At 36.5% G+C, this 21,700-nt stretch overlaps 4 protein-coding genes across 6 annotated transcripts; 2 read left to right on the plus strand and 2 right to left on the minus strand.

Moving 5' to 3' along the window:
- Positions 1-246: 246 nt before the first annotated feature.
- On the minus strand, positions 247-627 carry LOC145619927 (uncharacterized). The gene has a single exon (XM_081674606.1). The coding sequence runs from the start codon at positions 625-627 to the stop codon at positions 247-249; it is 381 nt and encodes a 126-aa protein (XP_081530732.1).
- A 720-nt stretch (positions 628-1,347) lies between these two features.
- LOC145618907 (heat shock 70 kDa protein 14-like) lies at positions 1,348-6,872 on the plus strand. The gene is made up of 10 exons (XM_081673515.1): positions 1,348-1,495; positions 2,079-3,271; positions 3,655-3,882; positions 4,017-4,112; positions 4,211-4,420; positions 5,034-5,225; positions 5,316-5,462; positions 5,579-5,728; positions 5,820-5,950; positions 6,268-6,872. Exons 2-10 carry the CDS (start codon positions 2,102-2,104, stop codon positions 6,473-6,475), a joined length of 2,532 nt encoding a protein of 843 aa, XP_081529641.1. The 5' UTR covers positions 1,348-1,495; positions 2,079-2,101; the 3' UTR covers positions 6,476-6,872.
- Positions 6,873-8,460: 1,588 nt separating this feature from the next.
- Positions 8,461-13,900, plus strand: LOC145620480 (pentatricopeptide repeat-containing protein At3g16010-like). 3 transcript variants are annotated; one of them, XM_081675166.1, is made up of 5 exons: positions 8,461-8,593; positions 9,019-9,112; positions 9,789-11,624; positions 12,327-12,517; positions 12,689-13,900. In XM_081675166.1, the coding sequence occupies exons 2-3, from the start codon at positions 9,037-9,039 to the stop codon at positions 11,618-11,620; spliced, it is 1,908 nt and encodes a 635-aa protein (XP_081531292.1). In that variant the 5' UTR covers positions 8,461-8,593; positions 9,019-9,036; the 3' UTR covers positions 11,621-11,624; positions 12,327-12,517; positions 12,689-13,900. The 3 variants fall into 3 exon arrangements, with proteins under 3 accessions (XP_081531292.1, XP_081531291.1, XP_081531293.1); XM_081675165.1 differs by having other exon boundaries at positions 12,393-12,517; positions 12,689-13,899; XM_081675167.1 differs by lacking the exon at positions 8,461-8,593 and having other exon boundaries at positions 9,037-9,112; positions 12,393-12,517.
- A 445-nt stretch (positions 13,901-14,345) lies between these two features.
- Positions 14,346-16,640, minus strand: LOC145621483 (trihelix transcription factor ENAP2-like). Its single transcript, XM_081676216.1, has 2 exons — positions 16,246-16,640; positions 14,346-15,974 (listed from the first exon to the last, which is right to left on the minus strand). The coding sequence occupies exon 2, from the start codon at positions 15,821-15,823 to the stop codon at positions 14,603-14,605; it is 1,221 nt and encodes a 406-aa protein (XP_081532342.1). The 5' UTR covers positions 15,824-15,974; positions 16,246-16,640; the 3' UTR covers positions 14,346-14,602.
- Between the last annotated feature and the right edge of the window lie 5,060 nt (positions 16,641-21,700).

Here is a 21,700-nt window from a genome sequence, read left to right on the forward strand (position 1 = left end):
TTTTCTCTATTTCCATAAACGAATTTTGCTTTTCGATCTAACTTTTATAATCTGCAAATAATTGTAAACTTTAAATCATTATAATGATACACGCACAATTGCAAAGTCCAAAGGTTCTTTTAACAATGTTTAATTTGGAAAGATTCTGAAACAGACACGTAATTAAGGGACAGATGAACTAGTTTGTTAATGAACATAATCAAATGAGTAATCTTTTTTTTTTTTGGAAACGAAGTTAGAAATTCATTAATTAGCAGTCAAAGAGTTCATCAAAACGTAAGGAGCGACTTCTTGGGGACAACGATTTTCCCAAATTTGTTCAACTCCAAACGGAATAATTCTAGCTAGAGCATAAGCGACACAATTGCCTTCATGCTTTACATGAGACCAATTAACAAAAGCAAAATCAGAGCTAGTAAAGAGAATATCTTCCAAGACTTTATCTATGTCTGCAGAGAAAGTAACACCCTTCGACAAGTAATCCACCACCACCTTACAGTCGGATTCAAGGATAATGTTCCTCAAATGTCTTAGTTTTAGTGGAAAAAGAATGACCTTAGCTTCAGCTACTTCAGGGGCACAAAATGCACCGCATTCTACGAGTTGCAGCAAAGAGAACCTTGCCATCGTGGTCTCTTGCAACCACTCCAAGTCCTACCCAGCCCTCATCTGCTAGAGAGGCATCCACATTCAACTTAATGGTGTACATAAGAGGGGTAACCCAGCATATTGGACTAGCAGGTGAATGTGTGAGTGAGTTCTTATAAATACGAGCAGCATAATTACCTTGTTCCTCCACGTATCGCCAAACACGATTCACAAGCACAGAAGAAATTTGGAGTGATTTTGTCATTAAAAAACCTTTAAGTTCCTCTCACCCCAAATGCATCAAATGAGTAACCTATAAGCATAATGAAAATGAAAATCTTTTTCTGTTGTGAAAAGTGGGACAAGTCCTATGAAAATGAAAAACTTTTCTTCAACTTAAATAAACATAAACGAGATCATCCATATTCATTTTTAATCTCATTTTGTCCATTTATTACACAATCTTCAAACACATGTTTGAAACTCGACTCATTTATTCAATAAACAATCCTATATTCCTATTACCTAAAGGGCCTAAACAAGCTTTAACCGCGCTCGATCTCAAGCTTAATTTAATCCCACCCCCTAAACACCCTAATCACCAATAAAAGACAAGTAAACGCAACATACTTCTAAGATCCACGAAGATGTTTCTAGAACAAACCATTTTCTCTAGAGACGTCACGAAGTAGTTAATTACATATAAACCCTTGACCATTCATTTGGTTCGATATTTAAACCCTTGTAAATCTCCCCCATTCTCTCTCTCTTCCGCCTTACAACACCACCACCTTATTTCTCTCTCTAAAAAGTGCTTATTTAGGGGATTTTCCAGAACCCCCGTCGTTTCTCTCTCCTCTTCTCAGCCGTCCGATCTTCTTTGCGCCATTAGATCTTCTTCTTCGCGGTCAGTTTCATCTATAAACCCTAGTTTTTTCGATTTTTTGTTTAGATTCAGATTTGTTTTTGGTTAATTTAGATCTGTTTGCTTTTTTCGCTTGAGATTGTTTTAGGTATGAATTGTAATTTTCTGTCGTAATTTTTGTTGCTTTTGTAGACGTAATTTATGATGTAATTTTGTAATTGATTATGCTGGAATTTGATTAGATTCACAATCACGAATCTGTATGAACTTTTGATGAACGCATTGTGATGGTTATACACTTATACTTATAATATCTGATTACTTGGTGAAGGATTGAAAATGGTTTTATTTAATCGGAATTTTTTGAATTGGAAACGTTGAAAATGGAAAATTTGAGTGCTTGTTTGTTGCTGCATTTGTCTATATGAAAGGATTGAGCTGCTAAAATTACTGATAGTTTGTTTACGGTTTTATATTGATAATTTGCTCGTAATTAGTGTTTCGGGTTTTTCGGCATTTTGTTTCTGCATGTTTTCCCGGATGTTATGGTTTAAGTGTTGATTAGTGAATTGGAAGACTCGATTTTGACAAAGCAACTTTAACCTATGGATCCTGTTTTCATCAGGTTGATCGCGTATCGTTAGAAAGATGAGCGTGGTCGGGTTTGATTTTGGTAATGAGAGCTGTGTCGTTGCTGTCGCAAGGCAAAGAGGGATTGACGTTGTGTTGAATGATGAATCTAAAAGGGAGACCCCTGCAATTGTTTGCTTTGGTGACAAGCAGCGGTTTATTGGGACAGCTGGAGCGGCATCAGCGATGATGAACCCTAAGACCACTATCTCACAGATAAAAAGATTGATAGGTCGGCTATTTTCTGACCCTGAGCTGCAGAAGGATTTGAAATCAATGCCATTTATGGTGACTGAAGGGCCTGATGGATATCCTTTGATCCACGTGAAGTACTTGGGAGAAACCAAAACATTTACCCCGACTCAGGTTTTGGGTATGCTGTTTTCGAATTTGAAGGGCATAGCAGAAAAGAATTTGAATGCTGCAGTTGTTGATTGCTGCATTGGAATCCCAACTTACTTTACTGATCTTCAGAGAAGAGCTGTGATAGATGCAGCAACCATTGCTGGACTCCATCCTTTGCGATTGATTCATGAAACGACGGCTACTGCTTTGGCTTATGGAATCTACAAGACAGATCTACCTGAAAGTGACCCAATAAATGTTGCATTTGTGGATGTTGGACATTCGAGTTTGCAAGTATGCATTGCTGCTTTCAAGAAAGCCCAACTCAAAGTGTTGGCTCACTCCTTTGACCGGTCTTTGGGTGGGCGTGACTTTGATGATGCTCTTTTCCAGCATTTTGCTGCTAAGTTCAAGGAAGAGTATAAGATTGACGTTTATCAGAATGCTAGAGCTTGCCTCAGGCTGAGAGCAGCCTGTGAGAAGTTGAAGAAGGTTCTAAGTGCTAATCCAGAGGCACCGTTGAACATTGAGTGCCTTATGGAGGAGAAGGATGTGAGAGGCTTTATCAAAAGGGAGGAGTTTGAGCAAATTTGCATCCCAATTTTGGAGCGTGTGAAGAAGCCTTTGGAAAAGGCTCTTGCAGAGGCAGGTCTTACAGTTGACCAAATTCATGCTGTTGAGTTGGTAGGCTCTGCTTCTAGGATTCCTGCTGTTTTGAAGATTTTGACCGACTTCTTTGGGAAGGATCCTCGCCGCACAATGAATGCCAGTGAGTGTGTAGCAAAGGGCTGTGCATTACAGTGTGCAATTCTCAGCCCTACATTCAAAGTCAAAGAATTTCAGGTGAGTGATTTACATTCCACTTTGTCTTTTTTAATGGATATGGTGGTCTGCTGCTGTAACTGTACACTCTTTTGCAGTCTAATGTGTTCATTGTGTGGCTTCTGTTCTGGCTACATTTGGGTTCCATTTTAAACGTGTCTTTTTCATGAGATTGTTGTGATGTAGTTGCAGCTGACCTCTGGTCTGTCATCTGTGCATTAAGTGTCATCTGTACTCTGCCATACTTTGTAAATTCCTGTACAGAGTTTACATTATCATTATGTGTGACTTAAAAGGCACCTAAACTACCATGTGTTTGTTAGGGATACCCTCAATGCTTAGTGTTATATTGCTGCTGGATTATTTTCATATCATTTCTCTTATGCTTTTTTTCCCTGCTGCAGGTTAATGAAAGTTTCCCATTTCCCATTTCATTGTCATGGAAAGGGGTTGCTGCTGATGGTCAGAATGAAGCTGCAGAAGGGCAGCAAACTATAACAGTAATTCCTAAAGGGAGTACTATACCCTGTTTGAAGGCTGTAACAATCCTTCGGTCAGGTACTTTTGCTGTTGATGTGCAGTATGCTGATGTCAGTGAGTTGCAGGCTCCAGCAAAGATTAGTTCCTACACGGTTAGTAGTACTCTTGGCTACTTTGTTACGTACTTCTCATATGTTATTACAACATGCAATTATTGTTGGTAATCCTGCTCTACTGCTATTCTAAATATGCTTTTTTGCCCTCTATATATTTATGGGGTGGACAGATTGGCCTCATTCAATCAACTAATGGTGATCGTGCAAAGCTTAAGGTCAGAGTGCGGTTGAATCTTCATGGAATTGTGGCTATCGAATCAGCAACAGTGAGTCTACTACTAATTTGATTACTGCTGAATGTGGTGATGTAAGTTGTATTTACTTTCATGTTTACATGACTCGTGGAAATTCTTTGTTATTTCAGCTATTGGAAGAAGAAGAAGTTGAGGTTCCTGTGGTGAAAGAAACTACTAAAATGGACACTGATGATACTGCAAACGAGACTCCTGCTGGTGAGGCTGATGTGAACATGCAAGATGCCAAGGGTGCTGCGGAGGCAACAGCAGCAGAAAATGGTACCTCTGAGGCTGCAGCTGCTGATGATAAGCCAGTGCAGATGGATACTGATGCCAAGGTACTTGTGACCTCTTTCACTTGCTTCTGTCGTTTAGGTCCGGTATCTACGCAGGCTTATAGTGCAAATTTACTTGTAGGCGTTAGCTATGAATCTTTTTCCTAACAAGTCACTTTGATTTTACTGGTTATAGTCAAAACTGCTCAATTATTCAATATAACTCTTAATTGTTTGAGAAGTTAATGTCTAGACTTTGATGTTACCTTTTGGGTTGCACGAATTTGTGATGATTATAATTTTTCTCTGTGTAATTGTCTATCTAAAATGTGGCACCTTGGTGGGTGTGGGCTTCTGACTTCAGAGTCTCTATAATACTGAAATGCAGTTTAGGCTGACCCTTCTCTGATTTTTTTTTATTATTATGAACTTTGCTTTGTAATTTAGATAATTTCCTTGCTCTGTTTCGCTGATGCTGAGTCAAGCTTCTCATTTTATAAAATAAAGTTTGGGAAACTTTAAAGGATCTTCAAACAGATAGCTTTTAAATAGATGATTAATTTGAATTGGTTTTTGCGTGGAAAGCTATTGCAATTGAACTCCTATTAAGTTTTATGATGTTGCACTTTGGAAGTTGTGTTTATAGTGCTCTTATGTTTTGCTGTCTTCCTTACAGGTTGAAGCTAAGAAGAAGGTTAAGAAAACAAATGTACCAGTCACTGAGCTGGTTCATGGTGGTTTATCACAAGTTGATTTGCAAAAGGCAGTTGAAAAGGAGTTTGAATTAGCTTTGCAAGATCGTGTGATGGAGGAAACAAAGGATCGGAAAAATGCTGTTGAAGCCTATGTCTATGACATGAGAAACAAGGTATGTGGCATAGTGTAACTTAGTGGATTGTTCTTTATGCCCAAACTATAATGTCGTGCCTGAATTTTCGTTTTCTTTTGTTGTATCCAGCTTAACGACAAATACCAGGAGTTTGTCACTCCTTCAGAGAAAGATGAGTTCATTGCTAGACTTCAAGAGGTTGAAGACTGGTTGTATGAGGATGGTGAAGATGAAATCAAGAGTGTCTATGTTGCTAAGCTTGAGGAGCTGAAAAAGGCAAGATTTCTGGATTTATGTGATTGAAGTTCCTAATACTGTCTTTCCCTTTTGTATTCATGGTAAGGAATTTTGTCTATAAATTTTTGCTGACATTTATGGTTTATAAACTGCAGCAAGGTGATCCGATTGAAGAACGTTACAAGGATCACATGGAGCGGGGAAATGTTATCAAGCAGCTTGCCTATTGTATTAATAGTTATAGAGATGCTGTAATGTCAAATGATTCCAAATTTGACCACATTGATATTGCGGATAAACAGAAGGTAGTATACGTGGATTTCTTTTGCTACTGTGACACGTATATGTTATCTCAGACACTTAATCGGTTTTTGTGACCTTTTGGAATGTTTTTAGGTCGTAAATGCCTGTGTGGAAGCAGAAGCATGGCTCAGAGAGAAGCAGCAGCAACAGGATGCGCTTCCTAAATATGCGACTCCTGCTCTGAGGTCAGCGGATGTGTTGAAGAAAACTGAGGAGCTTGACAGGTAATTCTTCATGTTATTTCTGTTTGAGTTCTTTCTTTTCGAGGAGTTTATTATTTATCTCACTGTCCAAGATTTTACCATGCATCTATTTCCAGTGCTCAGTTTTGCAATTGTGCGTTACAATTTACAATATGGAGGAGTTATTAGTACTTTCTGGGAAATTTAAAATGATTTTGTTTATCAATTAAGTGTGTGTACTTGAAAACACATTTCTGGTTTTAAGCTTGTAGCTGATATGCAGATTTATGTATGAAGCGTGTGATGTGTTGTAATTTTGTTTCTTTGTGCCTAATTAATAATGCATTGGTGAATAACAGGCTATGTAGACCGATAATGACGAAACCCAAACCAGCCCCTCCAAAGCCAGCTACTCCTGAGCCACAACCTCAGCAGGCCCAAGCTGGTGAGGCTCCCTCTCCAGGTGGAGATGCCAATGCTGATGGTGGTGCTGATGACAGCATCGAGACACCAAACGCAGAGCCCATGGAAACTGAGAAGCCGGAAACTGCTCCAGGTTCTGCCTAAGTTGATGTATTGGGTTTGCTTGAGGATAATTCTTTACGAGGGGTTGGCTGGTTTTTCTTCTTGTTCAGGTTTACGTTTCTTTTTTGAGCCCATAGACCTTTGTAGAAGGGGGCTCTTACAGGGAGGAGCTACCAGATGTTTTTGTTCTTCATCCGGTTAGAAGATTGTAATATTGATTTCTCATTAGGAGTGCTTATTATCTACTTTTATAGGTGGGAAGGGGTGTGTGACGAGGTTCCTTTAAAATCCAGTTTTATGAATGGGTTTCTAAGGAATGATGAGGGATTAGAAGACTTTTCTTAATGCTTTTACTTGAATTTTCACTTCTATTTGTTACTGAATAGTAGTATTATTAAGCTATTTTGAAGTTCAATGATCACGAAATTTATTTCTTTGAGTTGCTGATATCTGTTTGTCGGAAGTTTTTAGATTTGTTTGAGTCGGCTGGTCAGTGTTCGGCTATTCACGTAAGGGCCATCTGAAAATTTAACATTTGAGTACATAGGGATCATAGGTTCAATGGATTGTCAATTGTGTGTATGACAACCTTATAAATCCTGGGCGTTGTACTCGACCTTTATCTCCAATAAAACCCTTGATCCGGAAATTGGAACCCGCATTCTTAATACGTAGTACCAAAAATTATACTGTAAAAAAGTTATAGTGGAATTTATCGTGTTTTGAATAGTTATAATTAGAATTTTATGCACATCTAAAAAATGTGGCTCATTTATGTGTTGAAAAAAGTACATATCTTACAAATAAAAACAATTTATTCAACAAATAACATAAAAAATTACATGAATTTAGATGTGATACAGAGGAAATATTATTGTTAGCTAATGATTTAGAATAATTTTTTTGTAATAATAATAATTATTTTTTTTTATTTTATAACAAATATCATTGTAGAATGTAGATAGTATAAAATTAGGAATTCATGATAAAAATTCGTATAAATCAGTGTTATTAGAGTTTATATTTTGATATTTGTAACTAAATACAATATTTTAGTGTGTATTTAATGCTTATATGTAGCCTTAAGGGCTATATATATAGCATTTTCCTAATAATAGGGTAATTTCCTAACTTTTTTTTTTTTTTTTTTTGAGGGGAATTTCCTAACTTTATAAAGTGTAATTAGTCTAAAAAATGTAATAATAAAAAATAACTCCTGCCTATAACCTCTTTTACACATGGCAAATTGGACATTTTGTTAATAATGAGTATACTCTAGTTATTAGAGTCTTAAAAAATTTCCAAAGGAAAAAAAATATTTCCAACAATAAAGTATATTAGTGTTTTTTCAAAATTTCATTTCGATTAGATTTTTAAATAGTCAATCTAAATGGCTAATATGGCTTGGATTAGATTGAATTTCGTATCCGAATGCCGAGCATCATAACTTTACACCTTAAAATTTACTTCACATAAAATGATACAAGTACCAATAGACACAGAAAATTTGAAACGAAGTGTTCATATTTGTTCTTTTGAGCGGAACAAAGTAGAGAAGGGATCATCAGACAGAGTAAGGGTCTGCTCATATTTACTGAACTAAGCTGAATTGAACTGAACTGAACTGATTGGAGCTAAACTGAATTGAACTAATTATTGATTATCTATTATTAATTATTAATTACAAGTTAATATAAAGCCGAGCAAAACCGAACTTAGGCCTGTTTTGATTTTTCTGAACTGAGCTGAATTAAATTGTTTATAAATGAAGGAAATTAGGAATTGAGTTGAACTGAGCTAAGTTGAACTGAACTGAGATTATGCAGCCTTTAGCCAGATCAGTTGTCAACATAGCATGTTTAAACATACTGTAGCACCGCAGAGACCGGAGTAATAATCAATTTTTCCAATAAAAATTAAAATAATTAATACTACCTCCGTTACAGGTTATGTGCAACTATTTGCATAAAGTAGAGAAGAAAAATGTCTAATCGTTATACATAACCTGTAACGGAGGTAGTATTAAAGTTTTTCAAGTGCGCCCTCTTTCCTCCATTGAAGCGTTCTCTGAATCCTCCATTGAAGCGGCTTCTGAGCTTTCTTTCTTCCATTGAAGCGGCTTTTGAGCTTTCTCTCTTCCATTGAAGCAGCTATTGTGAAGTAAGATGTTTTTCTTGATCATCAAATATCAGTTTCACAATCTAGTGTTAATCGTTAATTTAATTCAATTTAGGGTTCTTTTATCGTGGATTGATGGTTGAACTATTACTTATAATGTAATTACTGAAATATCATTACGATGTTAGAATATTGGTGTTCGTTATTTGATATTTGAGTCAAATTTGGTTAATGATGTGTTGCAAAACCCTTAAATGTTTGGACTGAGCTATAAATAAGGAATTATCAACCAAAGCAGCTGCCCCTCTTGCCCTGACTCAGCGATGGGTCTGAATTTGTTCGTAAATTGAAAATGATAGCAATGTGTTGAGTATCCCAAAGTGATGAACTCTTCATTTAGGGTGTTTTTGTTTGTTGATGTATTCTATCATTTGACGAGGTTTCGTGTGAAAATAACTTACTTGTAGGGGGCTTAACGCGGGGAAATGATGATTGGTGTGGCTACTGGAAGGCGAGCAATATCAACGATTCCTAGATTATGCCAACGAATTAAACAAACAGGTAGAGTGCGCGCTTTTTATTCCTTATGTAAAACTCGGCTAATTTTGGAATTTGTTGTTGTTTATATCTGCATATTGAATGTTACAATGTATGTATTCTGAGCCTTCTGGCTATTCATTCCGAAAAGAAAACCATGCTAATTTTGAACTGCTGCTTTGATTTGATGGGAAGAGGACGGAAGAGAAAAGAAAGTTAGGAAGTGGCATTTGAATTGTTTGGTTGATAAGCGGGATTTGCATGATTTTTGGTTTGACAAAGACATAGCAAGAAGTGAACTGAGTTCAAGTTATCTCCATTTTAAGAGAGCCATTCAACCAACCTTATAATTTATTTTTCTTGTTTTCTTCCCAATTCTTAGGACTTCATATAACTTTTTTTACTTTGATTGTTTATAAACGCATTCTTGAAAAAAGAACTGAGCTGATTTTTTTAGGCATTTTAGTTCGCGTATGAAATGAGTGCACTTCTAGACAACTCTGATTTCTATAGCATCAAATGATAGTTGAATGGAATATCAGTTCTGATTTCTGCTCTTCTCATTGGTCGAGTGCTTTATGATAATAAATGATCTGGGTTCTGTTTCTTGCCTGCTATCTTCTATCAGTAATATGTCCTTCACTTTATACACATCTGAATAACGTGCCTTCACTCCTACATCTCTTTTGTTACACTGCAGATAATGAGATTGTTAAAATGTTTCTTGTACAAGATCCAGTGTCCGATTCCCTAAACACATCACCAAGTCGAAAGAGTTATGCTCGAGCATTAGACGAACGATTTATCAGGATTTTGAAAGTATTTAAGTGGGGACCTGATGCTGAAAAGGCCTTGGAAGTACTTAAGCTAAGAGTGGATCATAGATTGGTGTGTGAAGTTCTTAAAATAGATGTTGATATAAATGTCAAGATTCAGTTCTTTAAGTGGGCAGGGAAAAAGAGAAATTTTGAGCATGACTCTACCAGTTACATGGCTTTGATCCATTGTTTGTTTGAAGCTGGATCAGCTAGTGAACTTTGGAAGACGATCCAAGACTTTGTCCGAAGCTCATGCCAATTTAGCCCATCTGAATTCACTGAAGTTCTGAGAGTTCTAGGCCATGCTAAGATGCTAAACAAAGCAGTTTCAATCTTCTATCAGATTAAAAGGCACAAGTGTAAACCAACGTCAAGCACTTACAACTCCCTCATCTTGATGTTGATGCAAGGAGGTCATTATGAAAAGGTGCATGAGCTTTATACTGAGATGTGTAATGATGACAGCTGCTTCCCTGATACAATAACATATGGTGCTTTGATAAAAGCATTTGGAAAACTGGGCCGTGATGATTCTGCTGTGAGGCTGTTTGATGAGATGAAGGAGAATGGGTTAGTTCCCAATGCAAAGATCTATACAACAATATTGGCCATTTATTTTAAGCAGGCCAGGGCTGACAAGGCATTGGATCTGGTCAAAGAAATGAAAGAAAAAGGGTGTTCTCTAACTGTTTACACGTATACTGAATTGATTAAGGGACTTGGTAAACTTGGCCGAGTGGATGAGGCTTATGACACCTTTTTAAGTATGCTAAAAGAAGGATGCAAACCAGATGTTGTCTTAATTAACAACTTAATAAATGTTTTAGGCAGGTCTGGTCTTTTGGCTGAGGCTCTTAAGGTGTTTGAAGATATGGAATCTTTGCAGTGTGTACCAAATGTGGTCACATATAACACAGTAATCAAATGTTTATTTGAAGCCAATGCTCCCCTAGCTCAGGCCTCTGCATTGTTCGATAAAATGAAGGGAGTTGGGATTGCCCCTAGCTCTTACACGTACTCCATTCTGATCGATGGTTTTTGCAAGAAGCATAGAGTTGAGGAGGCTTTGATGCTTCTTGAAGAAATGGATGAGAAGGGTTTTCCTCCTTGCCCAGCAGCATATTGCAGTCTGATTAATAGCCTTGGAAAAGCGAAACGATATGATGCTGCAAAGGAGCTATTCCAGGAGTTGAAAGAAACCTCTGGTACCTCAAGTGCTAGAGTTTATGCCGTAATGATTAAACAGTATGGTAAAAGTGGCTGTCTTGATGAAGCTATAGATCTTTTTAATGAGATGAAGAAAGTTGGCTGCAGTCCAAATGTTTATGCTTATAATGCACTCATGTCTGCGTTGGCGAGGGCTGGCATGATAAATGAAGCACAAAGGTTGCTTCAGACTATGGAAGAAAATAGCTGTGCACCAGATATAAACTCACGAAATATTATATTAAATGGTGTGGCTCGAACAGGTGGTCCAAAACAAGCAATTGAAATGTTTGAGAAGATGAAGAATTTACCTATCAAACCAGATGCTGTTTCCTACAATACTATGCTTAGTTGCCTTAGTCGTGCTGGTATGTTTGAGGAGTCTGTGAAATTGATGAAAGAGATGACTAATAATGGTTTTCAGTATGACCAAATTACATATTCATCACTTCTTGAGGCAGTGGGAAAGATAGATGATGAGCCTACACCACCAACTTTTGCACAGTAGTCAGGTATACTGTTTGTTTGTTACTGTTGCTGCCTTAATTGACTATTCACTTGTTTAAAATTTCAAGGGTTATGAAAGTTAAATAATAACCTTTCCAGTATGGATAGGTCGATGTCTGCATGATTTATGAAGATATTTTCTTCATAATGCTTTGTTGGTTTTCAATTTAGTCTGATGAGCCATTTGTTACAGTATTGGATGAAGTGAGGCTGTAATATCCTAATTTTATTGATGAGTAAGCATCTCTTCTACCAATTCCTTTCTGGATTTTATGATCAGGCTAGTTTGCATTTCTGATTTTCTAGCTACTTCTGTTTTAAAGTGTTGTTTCATGTATAACAACCAAACAAGTCTTCGTGTTCCCAATCTTACATCTCAAGCAACAACAAAATCATGCACCTGTAGAAGCACCTTTTTGGTGTTAATATGTCATCTAAGGAGTCAAATTCAGTTTTAAGAACTCCCACTATTCCATATTTCTTCGCACTTGCTTTTTTATGGTCTCTAAGACAAGGTTTTTTGTTTGTTTGTTTGTTTGTTTTTAATATTTTAAATTAATGGATGAAAAAATCACTCATTAGAAGTCCATATATATATATATATATATATATATATAAAATCTTGACTTAGCACTGTTCACATGCTCTACTTTGATCAATGTTAGTGAACTATCATAACAAAAAACATAATCACTTGGGAATTGCAGAGCATATGGAATGGAGGACTGATTTGTTAGAGGATTATTTTAACGAGAGTGATCTGATTGATGCAGAGCGTATGGAATGGAGGACTGATTTGTTAGAGAATTTTTTGACGAGAGGGATTAGAAATGCATACTTGCTATCCCCATCATTAGTGCCCTAAAGGATGAAATCTCGTGGGCTTTTTTGAAGGAAGGTGAGTACACTGTAAAAAGCTGTAATTTAGATGATTTTCATAACGCTTGGGTTGAAATTTGGAGCCTTGATGTCTCACCTAAGGTCCGCCACTTTCTTTTTAGAGATTGTGTACCAACACAATTCCTGCATGAACTATTTAATTATTTTAAAGAGCTGCTACCTGATTCAGGATTCTTCATGCACTTGGTGCCAGTCAGAACAAGAAAGTCCATGGCATGTACTGTATGAATGTATCCGAGTTAGGAGTCTGTGGGAGGAGACTAAGTGCAATATCTTGATGCGGATGGGGAGTTGGGGACTCGAAATCCTTATGTGAGATGCTGGCAAACTGGAGGAAGATTGACACCAAATTAAAGTATCGTGGTGCCATCCTAGCATGGTGCTTATGGGCTGAACGAAATAAGAAAGTGTTTGACAGTATAAAAAATGCCAAACACTATCTTAATTAACCGTGTGTTTAGGTTATAGGAAGAACAGGGCAAGTATGCAAAACAAATTTATTCCAAGCCTTTGATGAAGAAACCCTCCCATCAGAAAACATGGTCAGCCCCTCTTGATGGTGTGATTAAGCTGAACGTTCATGTAGCCCTGAATACTGAAGGTTGGGCCGGATTAGGAGTGGTGGCGTGGGACAGTCAAGCGGAGGTTCTGCTTGCTACTGTGCGCCGCATTCAAGCCTAGTGGTGCCCTAGTATAGCTGAAGCTAAAGCCATAGTAATGGCGCTCTGTCTTGGTAGAAGATACGGACTGAAGGACATAGTGGTGGAGTCGGATTGTGAACTACTTGTGAGCAGATTGAACAGAGCAGTGATTTTTAACACGGACCATGATGCCACTCCGGAGGACATTCTTGTTTTGAGTAATAGTTTTACTTCTGTATCGTTTTATCATGTTAAAAGTGATGGGAACACCTGCCCATCATCTACCTAGAGTTAATCCTTTTGGAGTTGAGCGTGGGAAAATCACTCCTCTAGAAATTGCTTCTTTTGTACTGATGGACAAGTTTCTCAATAATTCCGTATTTTGGCTACATAACTATTGTCTTTTAAAGCATTTATTTATTATAAATATGTACGAGTAGTATTTATTGTGACATTTTTTTTTTTTTTTTTTTTTTTTTTTTTTTTTTTTAAATTTTCTGTAGTAATGTATACTTCATATTATATTTAATTAAAATGTTTACTTTAATAACATGAATATGTTTATATTTTTTTTTTGTTTTTTTTTGAAATATTCACAAGACTAGAGCATTTGCATTGTCTATCTGAATGCATGTGACCTGTCTTAGGATTATATGACATCCTGGAGATGTCAAAAACCTATTTAAAATTTGGCCTGAAATTGCTGTTGAGGAAAACTTCCTTATAGAAGCATTGGGAACTTGTTCTTCATTGTGTATTGCAAGGTTGCACCTTGACTGAACTGAAGTACCGGGGTCTTGGATGGTGAGGGAGAACCAGTACATAAAAAAGCTTGATCCATATAATGTCTTCACAGCCGATTGCAAATGTTACAAAGTTCATGACCAATCCTGTAGCTGGCAGTCCTTGAAGCACTTCTTAAAATTTTCACCTTGCTTCACTCTTTGATACTGATTACTGCATCATTCAATCTCATGTAACAGATCCAATTATTTATATGTTTAACACCTTGCATTCAATATATTGCTCTTCCGCAGTTCCACTTCAACCATCGATGATCATGTTTCAAGTGTATAAGAGTAATTGTCATATTGGTGGTCGTTAAGCAGCAAATTCGTGGTGAAAGAAGCTCTCTGCAGCAAAGTTATAACTATGAATAGCAGGCCTAAAGGACTTAAACAGGCATTATAGTTATAAAATTCCATTGATTTGGAATACTGAATACATATGGTTCTGCCAAGCGTTTGAAATCTTTGAATTGACTTTTAACCTAAGAAACTCTGATAAACTGTCAAATGAGGTGCCTGAACCTGTAAAAATACAACATGTTCATGCTAACCCCCTATTACAGAATATGGTACAACATTTAGCAGGCAATTGATGAACATGAATTACATTATTTACGAGCTACAACTGAATACTAACCACTACATATTAGATCATTATCCACTGAGGTTTTCAGCAGAGAGATCATTTTCTTCATCATCATCATCACCTTGCCTTATTTTTGCAATCTCGGCTTGAGCTCTCTCCAGAATTTCCCTCCTCTGTGTTTCTAGTTGCCTGTGGAAATCCATCCTCATGTTTTCCAACTCTGCCATCTGCTTTCTCTTATTAATTTCAATCTTCTCATATATCTCACTGAATTTCTCAATAGAATCAGCGAGCAATTGGACAGAAGAACTGTCAACTCTTCTCCCTTTATTCTTCTTTCCCTTAGGTGGGAGTCCATCTGTATCATTGCCGTCCTCATCTCTCAGATAATCTGAATTTCCCGGACTATCTCTCATCTCATCCAATCCATTCGCATGATTCAAGTACACGTTAGAGTTCATAAATACATACTCCCCCGAGTCAATTCCACATGAAAGGCCAGTTTGCTGATGTGGAGAAGACATCAAAATATCCATCCTTCTGTAGAAAACCCACTGGCTAACGCCACTTCCACCTGCTGTCAACCTGGTTTTCTCTTTTTTGTACTTTTTCTTCAATGTATCCAATCGATTTCGACATTGAGCATCAGTTCTTTCAACATTTGTCTCCTGTGACACCTTTTCTGCAACTTCTTGCCATTCATCTGAACGAAGACTCTTCCTACCTAGTCTAAGAAACCGCTCTCCCCATGCATCTAATAAGGCAAAAGTCTCTTTTTCAGTCCAATCTCCCACAGAATTTTGCCCACTCGATGTTGGTTGAGCTTGAGGCAATGTAGCTTTCTGAACGGTAGGGGTGGGCACACGCGGAGCAAATTCATAATTCGATATTATAGTTTTTAATTTCCGCTTCTTTCTAGGCTTTCCATTGCTGATATCCTCTGCCTTCCCATCAAATCTTTTACCATCCTCATGATCATCATTGTCCTCCTCCTCTTCATCATCAGAGTCATCCTCCTCGTCCTCTTCCCCCTCCTCTTCCTCGTCCTCCTCATCATCATAAGTATCTTTGCCTATCATTCGAACACCATTCCTTTCCACATCTTCTTCCCCTAATTCTTCATCTTCTATATCTTCCTCCTCATCACCGGGATATTGAATACTCTCCCTACGATACCTATCACCGAATCCAGAACCCTTGGGGCGGAGCAAGGAGCCATACTCTTGCTGGTCATTCTGACCATATGCTTTCGGAATATGCCTAGAACCGTTATCCTTATCATCATCCATTTTCAATTAACTCTCAATCAAAGCAACAAAATCACAAGTTACCCTCAAAGGCTCAAACTGTTTTATTAAGATTGCATTCCAACCACAAGAGGATAACCTTAAATCAAAATTTTACAATTCAGGCCTGTTTTTACTGCAACTATATGAATTTCTGCACCAAATTTCCAAACAACCCACAATGCATCTTCAATCAGACCTCAAAATCCTTCCATAAAAAGGCTAAATTCCTACCTAAACTAATCAAATCTGCTCAGAATTACAAATGAAATGTACATGCAATTCAAAACCCTTTATTGAAACATCAAGGAAATCTACAACAAACAACAAAACAAATACCCTAAAAATCTCAAGATTCAGTAATAACCCACAAAAATTCTCCATTATATAGACTAAAAAACGAAAAAAAAATTCCAGAATCTCACCTCAAAGATTGCATCTTTTTGACCCAGAAAAAATTCCCACAAAAATTACAGTTCTTGATTGGAAATTGACATTGATTAGCGCCCAATTTCAAGGGTATTGAAAAACCCCAAATAACATTTTGGTGGAAATTTGTTTATTTTAATAGCAGTCAAGGGTTTCAGATGAAATTAAAAAGGGAAAACTTAACAAATTTGGATGAGAGAGAAAAAGGGGTTTCCTTGAAGATTTAGGAAGGAGAAGCAGGGAATGTGTCCCCTGCTAAAGTGAGCTGAGTGCGTTATCCTCGGCCAGCTGATGGTGATGATCTCATTTTTGTGCTTCAGCTAATCAGTTACCGTTCATGTCATCAGATCACATGTTGGCTCTTACTTCGAGCCAAGAGATAGTTGTACGAGATTGGGCGACAAGATTATCCAGTTAAAAAGTGAATGTCAACTAGTTTAATTGCTTGTATTTATGTTGAAGTGTTTAAAGGTGATATTGAAATCATAAAGCTTGTGATCGGAATTTATAGAGCAACATCATCAACTCTTAAATTTGTATTGCTTTAGTTGAACGAGGATTGTACTTTGTAGGGTGAAGTAAGTCTAGGTAGAGCTATTTCAGGTCACAATGGGATGTATATCAGTATATGTGCCTTAGTATGTCGTAATAGGTAGCAACAACATCGATGCGCATTAAGACAGACAAGCAAATTTTTTTTTTAGTGTATAGAGAGCCACAAGGGCGGGTGATGAGAATCGATCCCAGTATCACCTGGACTGGGAGGGGAGCTCTAACCACTTGAGCTATCCCCCACTATTACAATCAATTAAACATGTTGGCGAAAAGATTGTCTACAACACCATAACAACGATTTCTTTGGTCATTAAAACTTGCCATAAAATACGTGTAGGGGTTTATAGGTACTACGCAGCGGAAATAAACAAGAATCATATTCATAAAGCACCTAAACCAAGGATCATTGCATAACACATAAAGAACACATAATTGTACTTTTGAAGCGTGATTCCACGTGCGATCGAGCAAGAACAAGGGGAGATAAAAAACCTCAAGCGTGATTCCTCTACTTGGTCCACGGGCACAAGTTAAGACCTCCACTAATGCTAGTTAGTTGCAATTGAAACCTTCAATTGACCTTCTACGGAGAAGAGCGACATACTAACCAAGAACCACCACGAACCACCACACGCGCCACCAAGGGGTGGCCGGCCGTGAGTCCAAAGGGGAGGAGGGGGAGCCGTGAGTTAGAGAAAGGATTGGGGTTTTGGGATTGGTTGCCTTGATGTCAAAATTCACAGTGTGTGAATTATGACGGCTTACTTCAAACCCTAGGCATGGATCTTATTTATAGATCTCATCTTTAAATAAGAGCCCATGTCAAAAGCCCAAAACCTAATTCCAATCTAACTATGCTAGCCCAATCCAATTCATGATTAGTTAATTGCTCATGAGGCCCATTAATGGGCCTCTTACTTGCTTAACCCAATACCCTTGTGTGTGACCAATATAGGATTCATTCTAAAGGGCTTTGGACTATTTGACTAGTCCAAAGATCATCTCTCATAGTCTAGCAACAGAGGATGACGCCCCAATAGAATGAACTTATTATCTCCATAATAGTGATCCTTGATATATCTAGTAATTGCACTTATCGAATACATAACTCCTTCAATCTCCCACTTGTCTGAGACAAGTGCGCAATATTCAAATTCCTTAAGTCAATGTGTGTCGATTTGATAATATGATTGCATCTTATGTCGTGATCCTATTAATCTACAAATCTTTTCTTGAAATCTGAGTTAGAATTACAAAACAAATGGTTACTATGTAACACATTTGAGCGCGGCCATGCATTTTCTGAATTCTCCCTCTTCAAGGGGCCAAGACACATTCCTAATTAAATAGGTAGACTCAATCCAATCTTATGGCAACCAAAGCTCCCACTCAACTTCTGAAATAACCGGGAAACACCCTTTATAATCTCCAGTTACGGGCAGACGTTTGAATGTACCACAGTTATAACATCCATTGAATGAGATCAATGTTCCACTCATGTCAAAGGAATCCACTAATATATCCGGAAGCTCTATACTTGAACTTCAAAGTAGGTCTATAGTTCGATCATGCATCATTCATGCATATCCATGTGATTGACCGAGCATCACTACGCTCCTATAGCCCATGAAACTGCGCTATCCAATCAATCTTAACATGCTAGTCCATTGGAAATCATTTATGTCCAGTTTAATGATTCCGAACTAGGAACTTAAATAATATATGAATTTAGTTCACCTGTGGGGTTTCATTCAAAAGGTCATCAACCTAGTGAGCCCATCAATTCATAATTATTTTGGACATTTTATTTAATCTTGAAACCATGATTAAATAAGATTGAAACTTTGTTTCAATTGATAAACATAATTCTGCAAGCTAATGTATTTACTTTTGTAATATGCTTTCTCAAAACATACACAACTAAAATTACATAACTTGCTTCAATCCAAGAACCTTAGTATGACTCTCATACCTTGGTCATGGAAGGGGTTTAGAAAGTAGAGTTTATGAGACATTCTCATAAACATGAATTTTGCAATTTCTAAATTTTATAATCATTTTCATCTCCATACACTAAGAATTTTCGTTCTCCCTTTCGCAAGGAACTTTGGAATTTCTAATTTGTATTCCAACGTTACATTGGATTTAGATTGTAATCTACCATCACTTGTTCTAAGAACACGTGAATCAAATAGACGAGTATAGTCCATGGTATGCATGATGCATCCTTTGCGAATTGCATAAGGATCATCACTCAAAATCTTAATTTCATCAACCTTTCTCAAGGTATTGAATCATTAAGCAACGTGCCATGTCACATGGGATTGAAACTCTTTTCAATATAATGTTGAACCTTATAAGAATCTTATCAATATAAGTTTCTTAACCAAAACTCAAACATCCTTCGAGATCTATCTATATAGATCTTGAATCCCAAATGTACTCATCTTCTTCTTCAAGGTTTTCATACAAAATGCATTAGCCATCTTTTGATCCTTCAATAATTGCTTTCTGTACTATACCAAGAAGACTTCATAGCTCCCACTAAACATCTTGTACACACAAGACCTTTTCTTCATTTTACAAGAACATCAAACGATTTGATTAACTCACAAAATTAAGAACATTAACTCCCTGATGCTAATTAACTTCAATCCATTATGGATCTTTTATGCATCCCTAAGATCATTGGATCTTCAAACTTTTGATTGTATCATATACAAATCTTATTTCATGAACAATTTCAAGAAAAAGTTTTGAAATCCATTTACCAAATCTCATAAGGTAGTAATCACTAAATATCTTTAATAGATCTTTGCAACATGTAAAGGTTTCATCGTAATCATAGTCATACTGTGAATTAGTTGAATCCTTTAACAAGTCTTTGGTTTAGTTAGAAAACATTTTTCTTTCTTGTCTGTTTTGCTTATATTGGGTTTCACCCAACTTAAGCAAATTACTCAAGTGTCTTACACTTGCTTACATAATTAGAATCTACTTCAGATTTCCTGGTTTTAAACCACTTGGAGTTATAACTTGTCAAATCATCTTTATTACTTGCATAATCATCATGTTCCAAAATAAATATTTTAGAACTCTTGGTCAATATGAAATCATATTTCTCTGACTAAGTTTTACATATGCTAGTCATCATTGTGGGTTCTTATGCAACAATTGAAACTCATACAACAACTTTGTTTAATTTAGTTTTCAATGAGAAACGACAGTAGAGGATGTGCACTTGGAATGTACTACCTTCGACACATGGTTATTAATCCCATTACACTTAATGAGACCACACGTTGTCATTTGTAACATGAGGTGAATCATGCTCATATTGTTGCTTTTATTCGATTACTTCTCGAATTTCTTCAAGATTTTCGAATTCACTTTTCTTGAACTCTTTCAAGGCTCTCGAACTTTTCGAGATTCTTATACTCCCCTTGCCTTTTGAGGAGGCACATTTTGCATAGGGTGAACCAACCATGGTTTGAGCCATGTTTGTTTGTTGCTTTTCTCAAACTCTTTTGAGATTTACACTACTCCCACTTGACCTTTTGGAACAATTTCCATAAGGGCACCTACTTGAGCAACAAACATTTTGTGCTAAGTATGGTTGTGTAGTAGTACCCCGTGCTCTATATAGGAATAGAACGTGCATTAAACATTTCAATACAACTTTTATTCCTTATTTTGTAGAAAGACTTTATAAGAACTCTTCTTATCCATATCACATATGAAGCCTTTTGCTACATTTTGATTTGACCTATGTAGTTTTTGTTTAGTTTTGTAGCTCATCTTAAAAGTATATCCTTTGATTCCCTTTGAACAATGGTTGGAAGATAGGTAATTTACATCCATTATCAAAACATATCTCATATAGGTTGATAGCTCCCTTCATAAACACTTCTCAAGGTTTTCTTTCGGAGTTTGTTGTAAAACGATTTCACAACTCTTGGATGTTTATCAAGATCTTGGCTTAAATTCCATTATTACGATCATATCGCAATATTTCGAATGTGTTGCCAAGTACATGTCTTGACTTAAATTTTCACAATTACAATCATATTGTAATGTAATCATTTTCTTGTCAAGTTGATGCTGAACTTCATACTGAAAATTTTGAACTTTTCAAAATGTTCACTTTTATGCTTCAACTAAACACAAGTGATCATATCACAAATGAAGTTTCATTGTCCGTCTCTAGCCTTTGAATCTTTGGTTTTCTTACATCGATATGTATTCGACCTTGAGTTCTCATCATCATTTCTCTAAATGGTGACTTAGTCAAAGTTTCAAATTAGAATGATAATTACATATATCAATGGATTCATAATCCAATGATATTGAAAGTCCATCCCTTTGGATCTTCCGCATGCAATTTTCATTTTCATTTTCATTTGAATTAATTGACTTATTAGAGACAATTTATATATATAGAAATGGTTTAATTATTTCTATCATATAGAACTTTAAACCCATTTAGCAATCCAAAACACATTATGACCCAAAGAAGCATAGAATAACATTTATTTAACGTTCTGAATATTCGATGTTTAGTCATTACTAACATTGAATGGTGTTTTGATAATGACAAGAATGAATAACATTTATTTAATTCTAGCCAATTATTAGTGGTGAAATACTGGTTCTACTTGTAAAGTTGCAACTTTGGCTTCCAGACTTGTAGATTCTACTTGTGAAGTAGCAACATTTGCTTCTAAACTTGTAGATTTATTCCTCCTTTAGCTATATTCTTCCTTTAGTTCAATCAAATTGTGCAATGAGTGATCTAAACAAGACATCATATGTCCAAGAAGTAGCAATATGCTAAATCAATTTCTATAATATAATTCTTAAATTGGAACATTTCCATTCTTTTAACTTCCAACTATA

This window comes from Chenopodium album, chromosome 27 (assembly GCF_948465745.1).
Source record: "Chenopodium album chromosome 27, dcCheAlbu1.1, whole genome shotgun sequence".
NCBI classification, from domain to species: Eukaryota; Viridiplantae; Streptophyta; class Magnoliopsida; order Caryophyllales; family Amaranthaceae; genus Chenopodium; species Chenopodium album.

Coding starts and splice junctions, on each gene's coding strand:
- LOC145619927 (XM_081674606.1), bottom strand. CDS start 627: ATGGCAAGGTTCTCTTTGCTGCAACTCGTAGAATGCGGTGCATTTTGT.
- LOC145618907 (XM_081673515.1), top strand. CDS start 2,102: ATGAGCGTGGTCGGGTTTGATTTTGGTAATGAGAGCTGTGTCGTTGCT. Junction 5,226..5,315: donor TCTATGACATGAGAAACAAG/GTATGTGGCATA, acceptor TGTTGTATCCAG/CTTAACGACAAATACCAGGA. Junction 5,951..6,267: donor AAAACTGAGGAGCTTGACAG/GTAATTCTTCAT, acceptor GGTGAATAACAG/GCTATGTAGACCGATAATGA.
- LOC145620480 (XM_081675166.1), top strand. CDS start 9,037: ATGATGATTGGTGTGGCTACTGGAAGGCGAGCAATATCAACGATTCCT. Junction 9,113..9,788: donor CCAACGAATTAAACAAACAG/GTAGAGTGCGCG, acceptor GTTACACTGCAG/ATAATGAGATTGTTAAAATG.
- LOC145621483 (XM_081676216.1), bottom strand. CDS start 15,823: ATGGATGATGATAAGGATAACGGTTCTAGGCATATTCCGAAAGCATAT.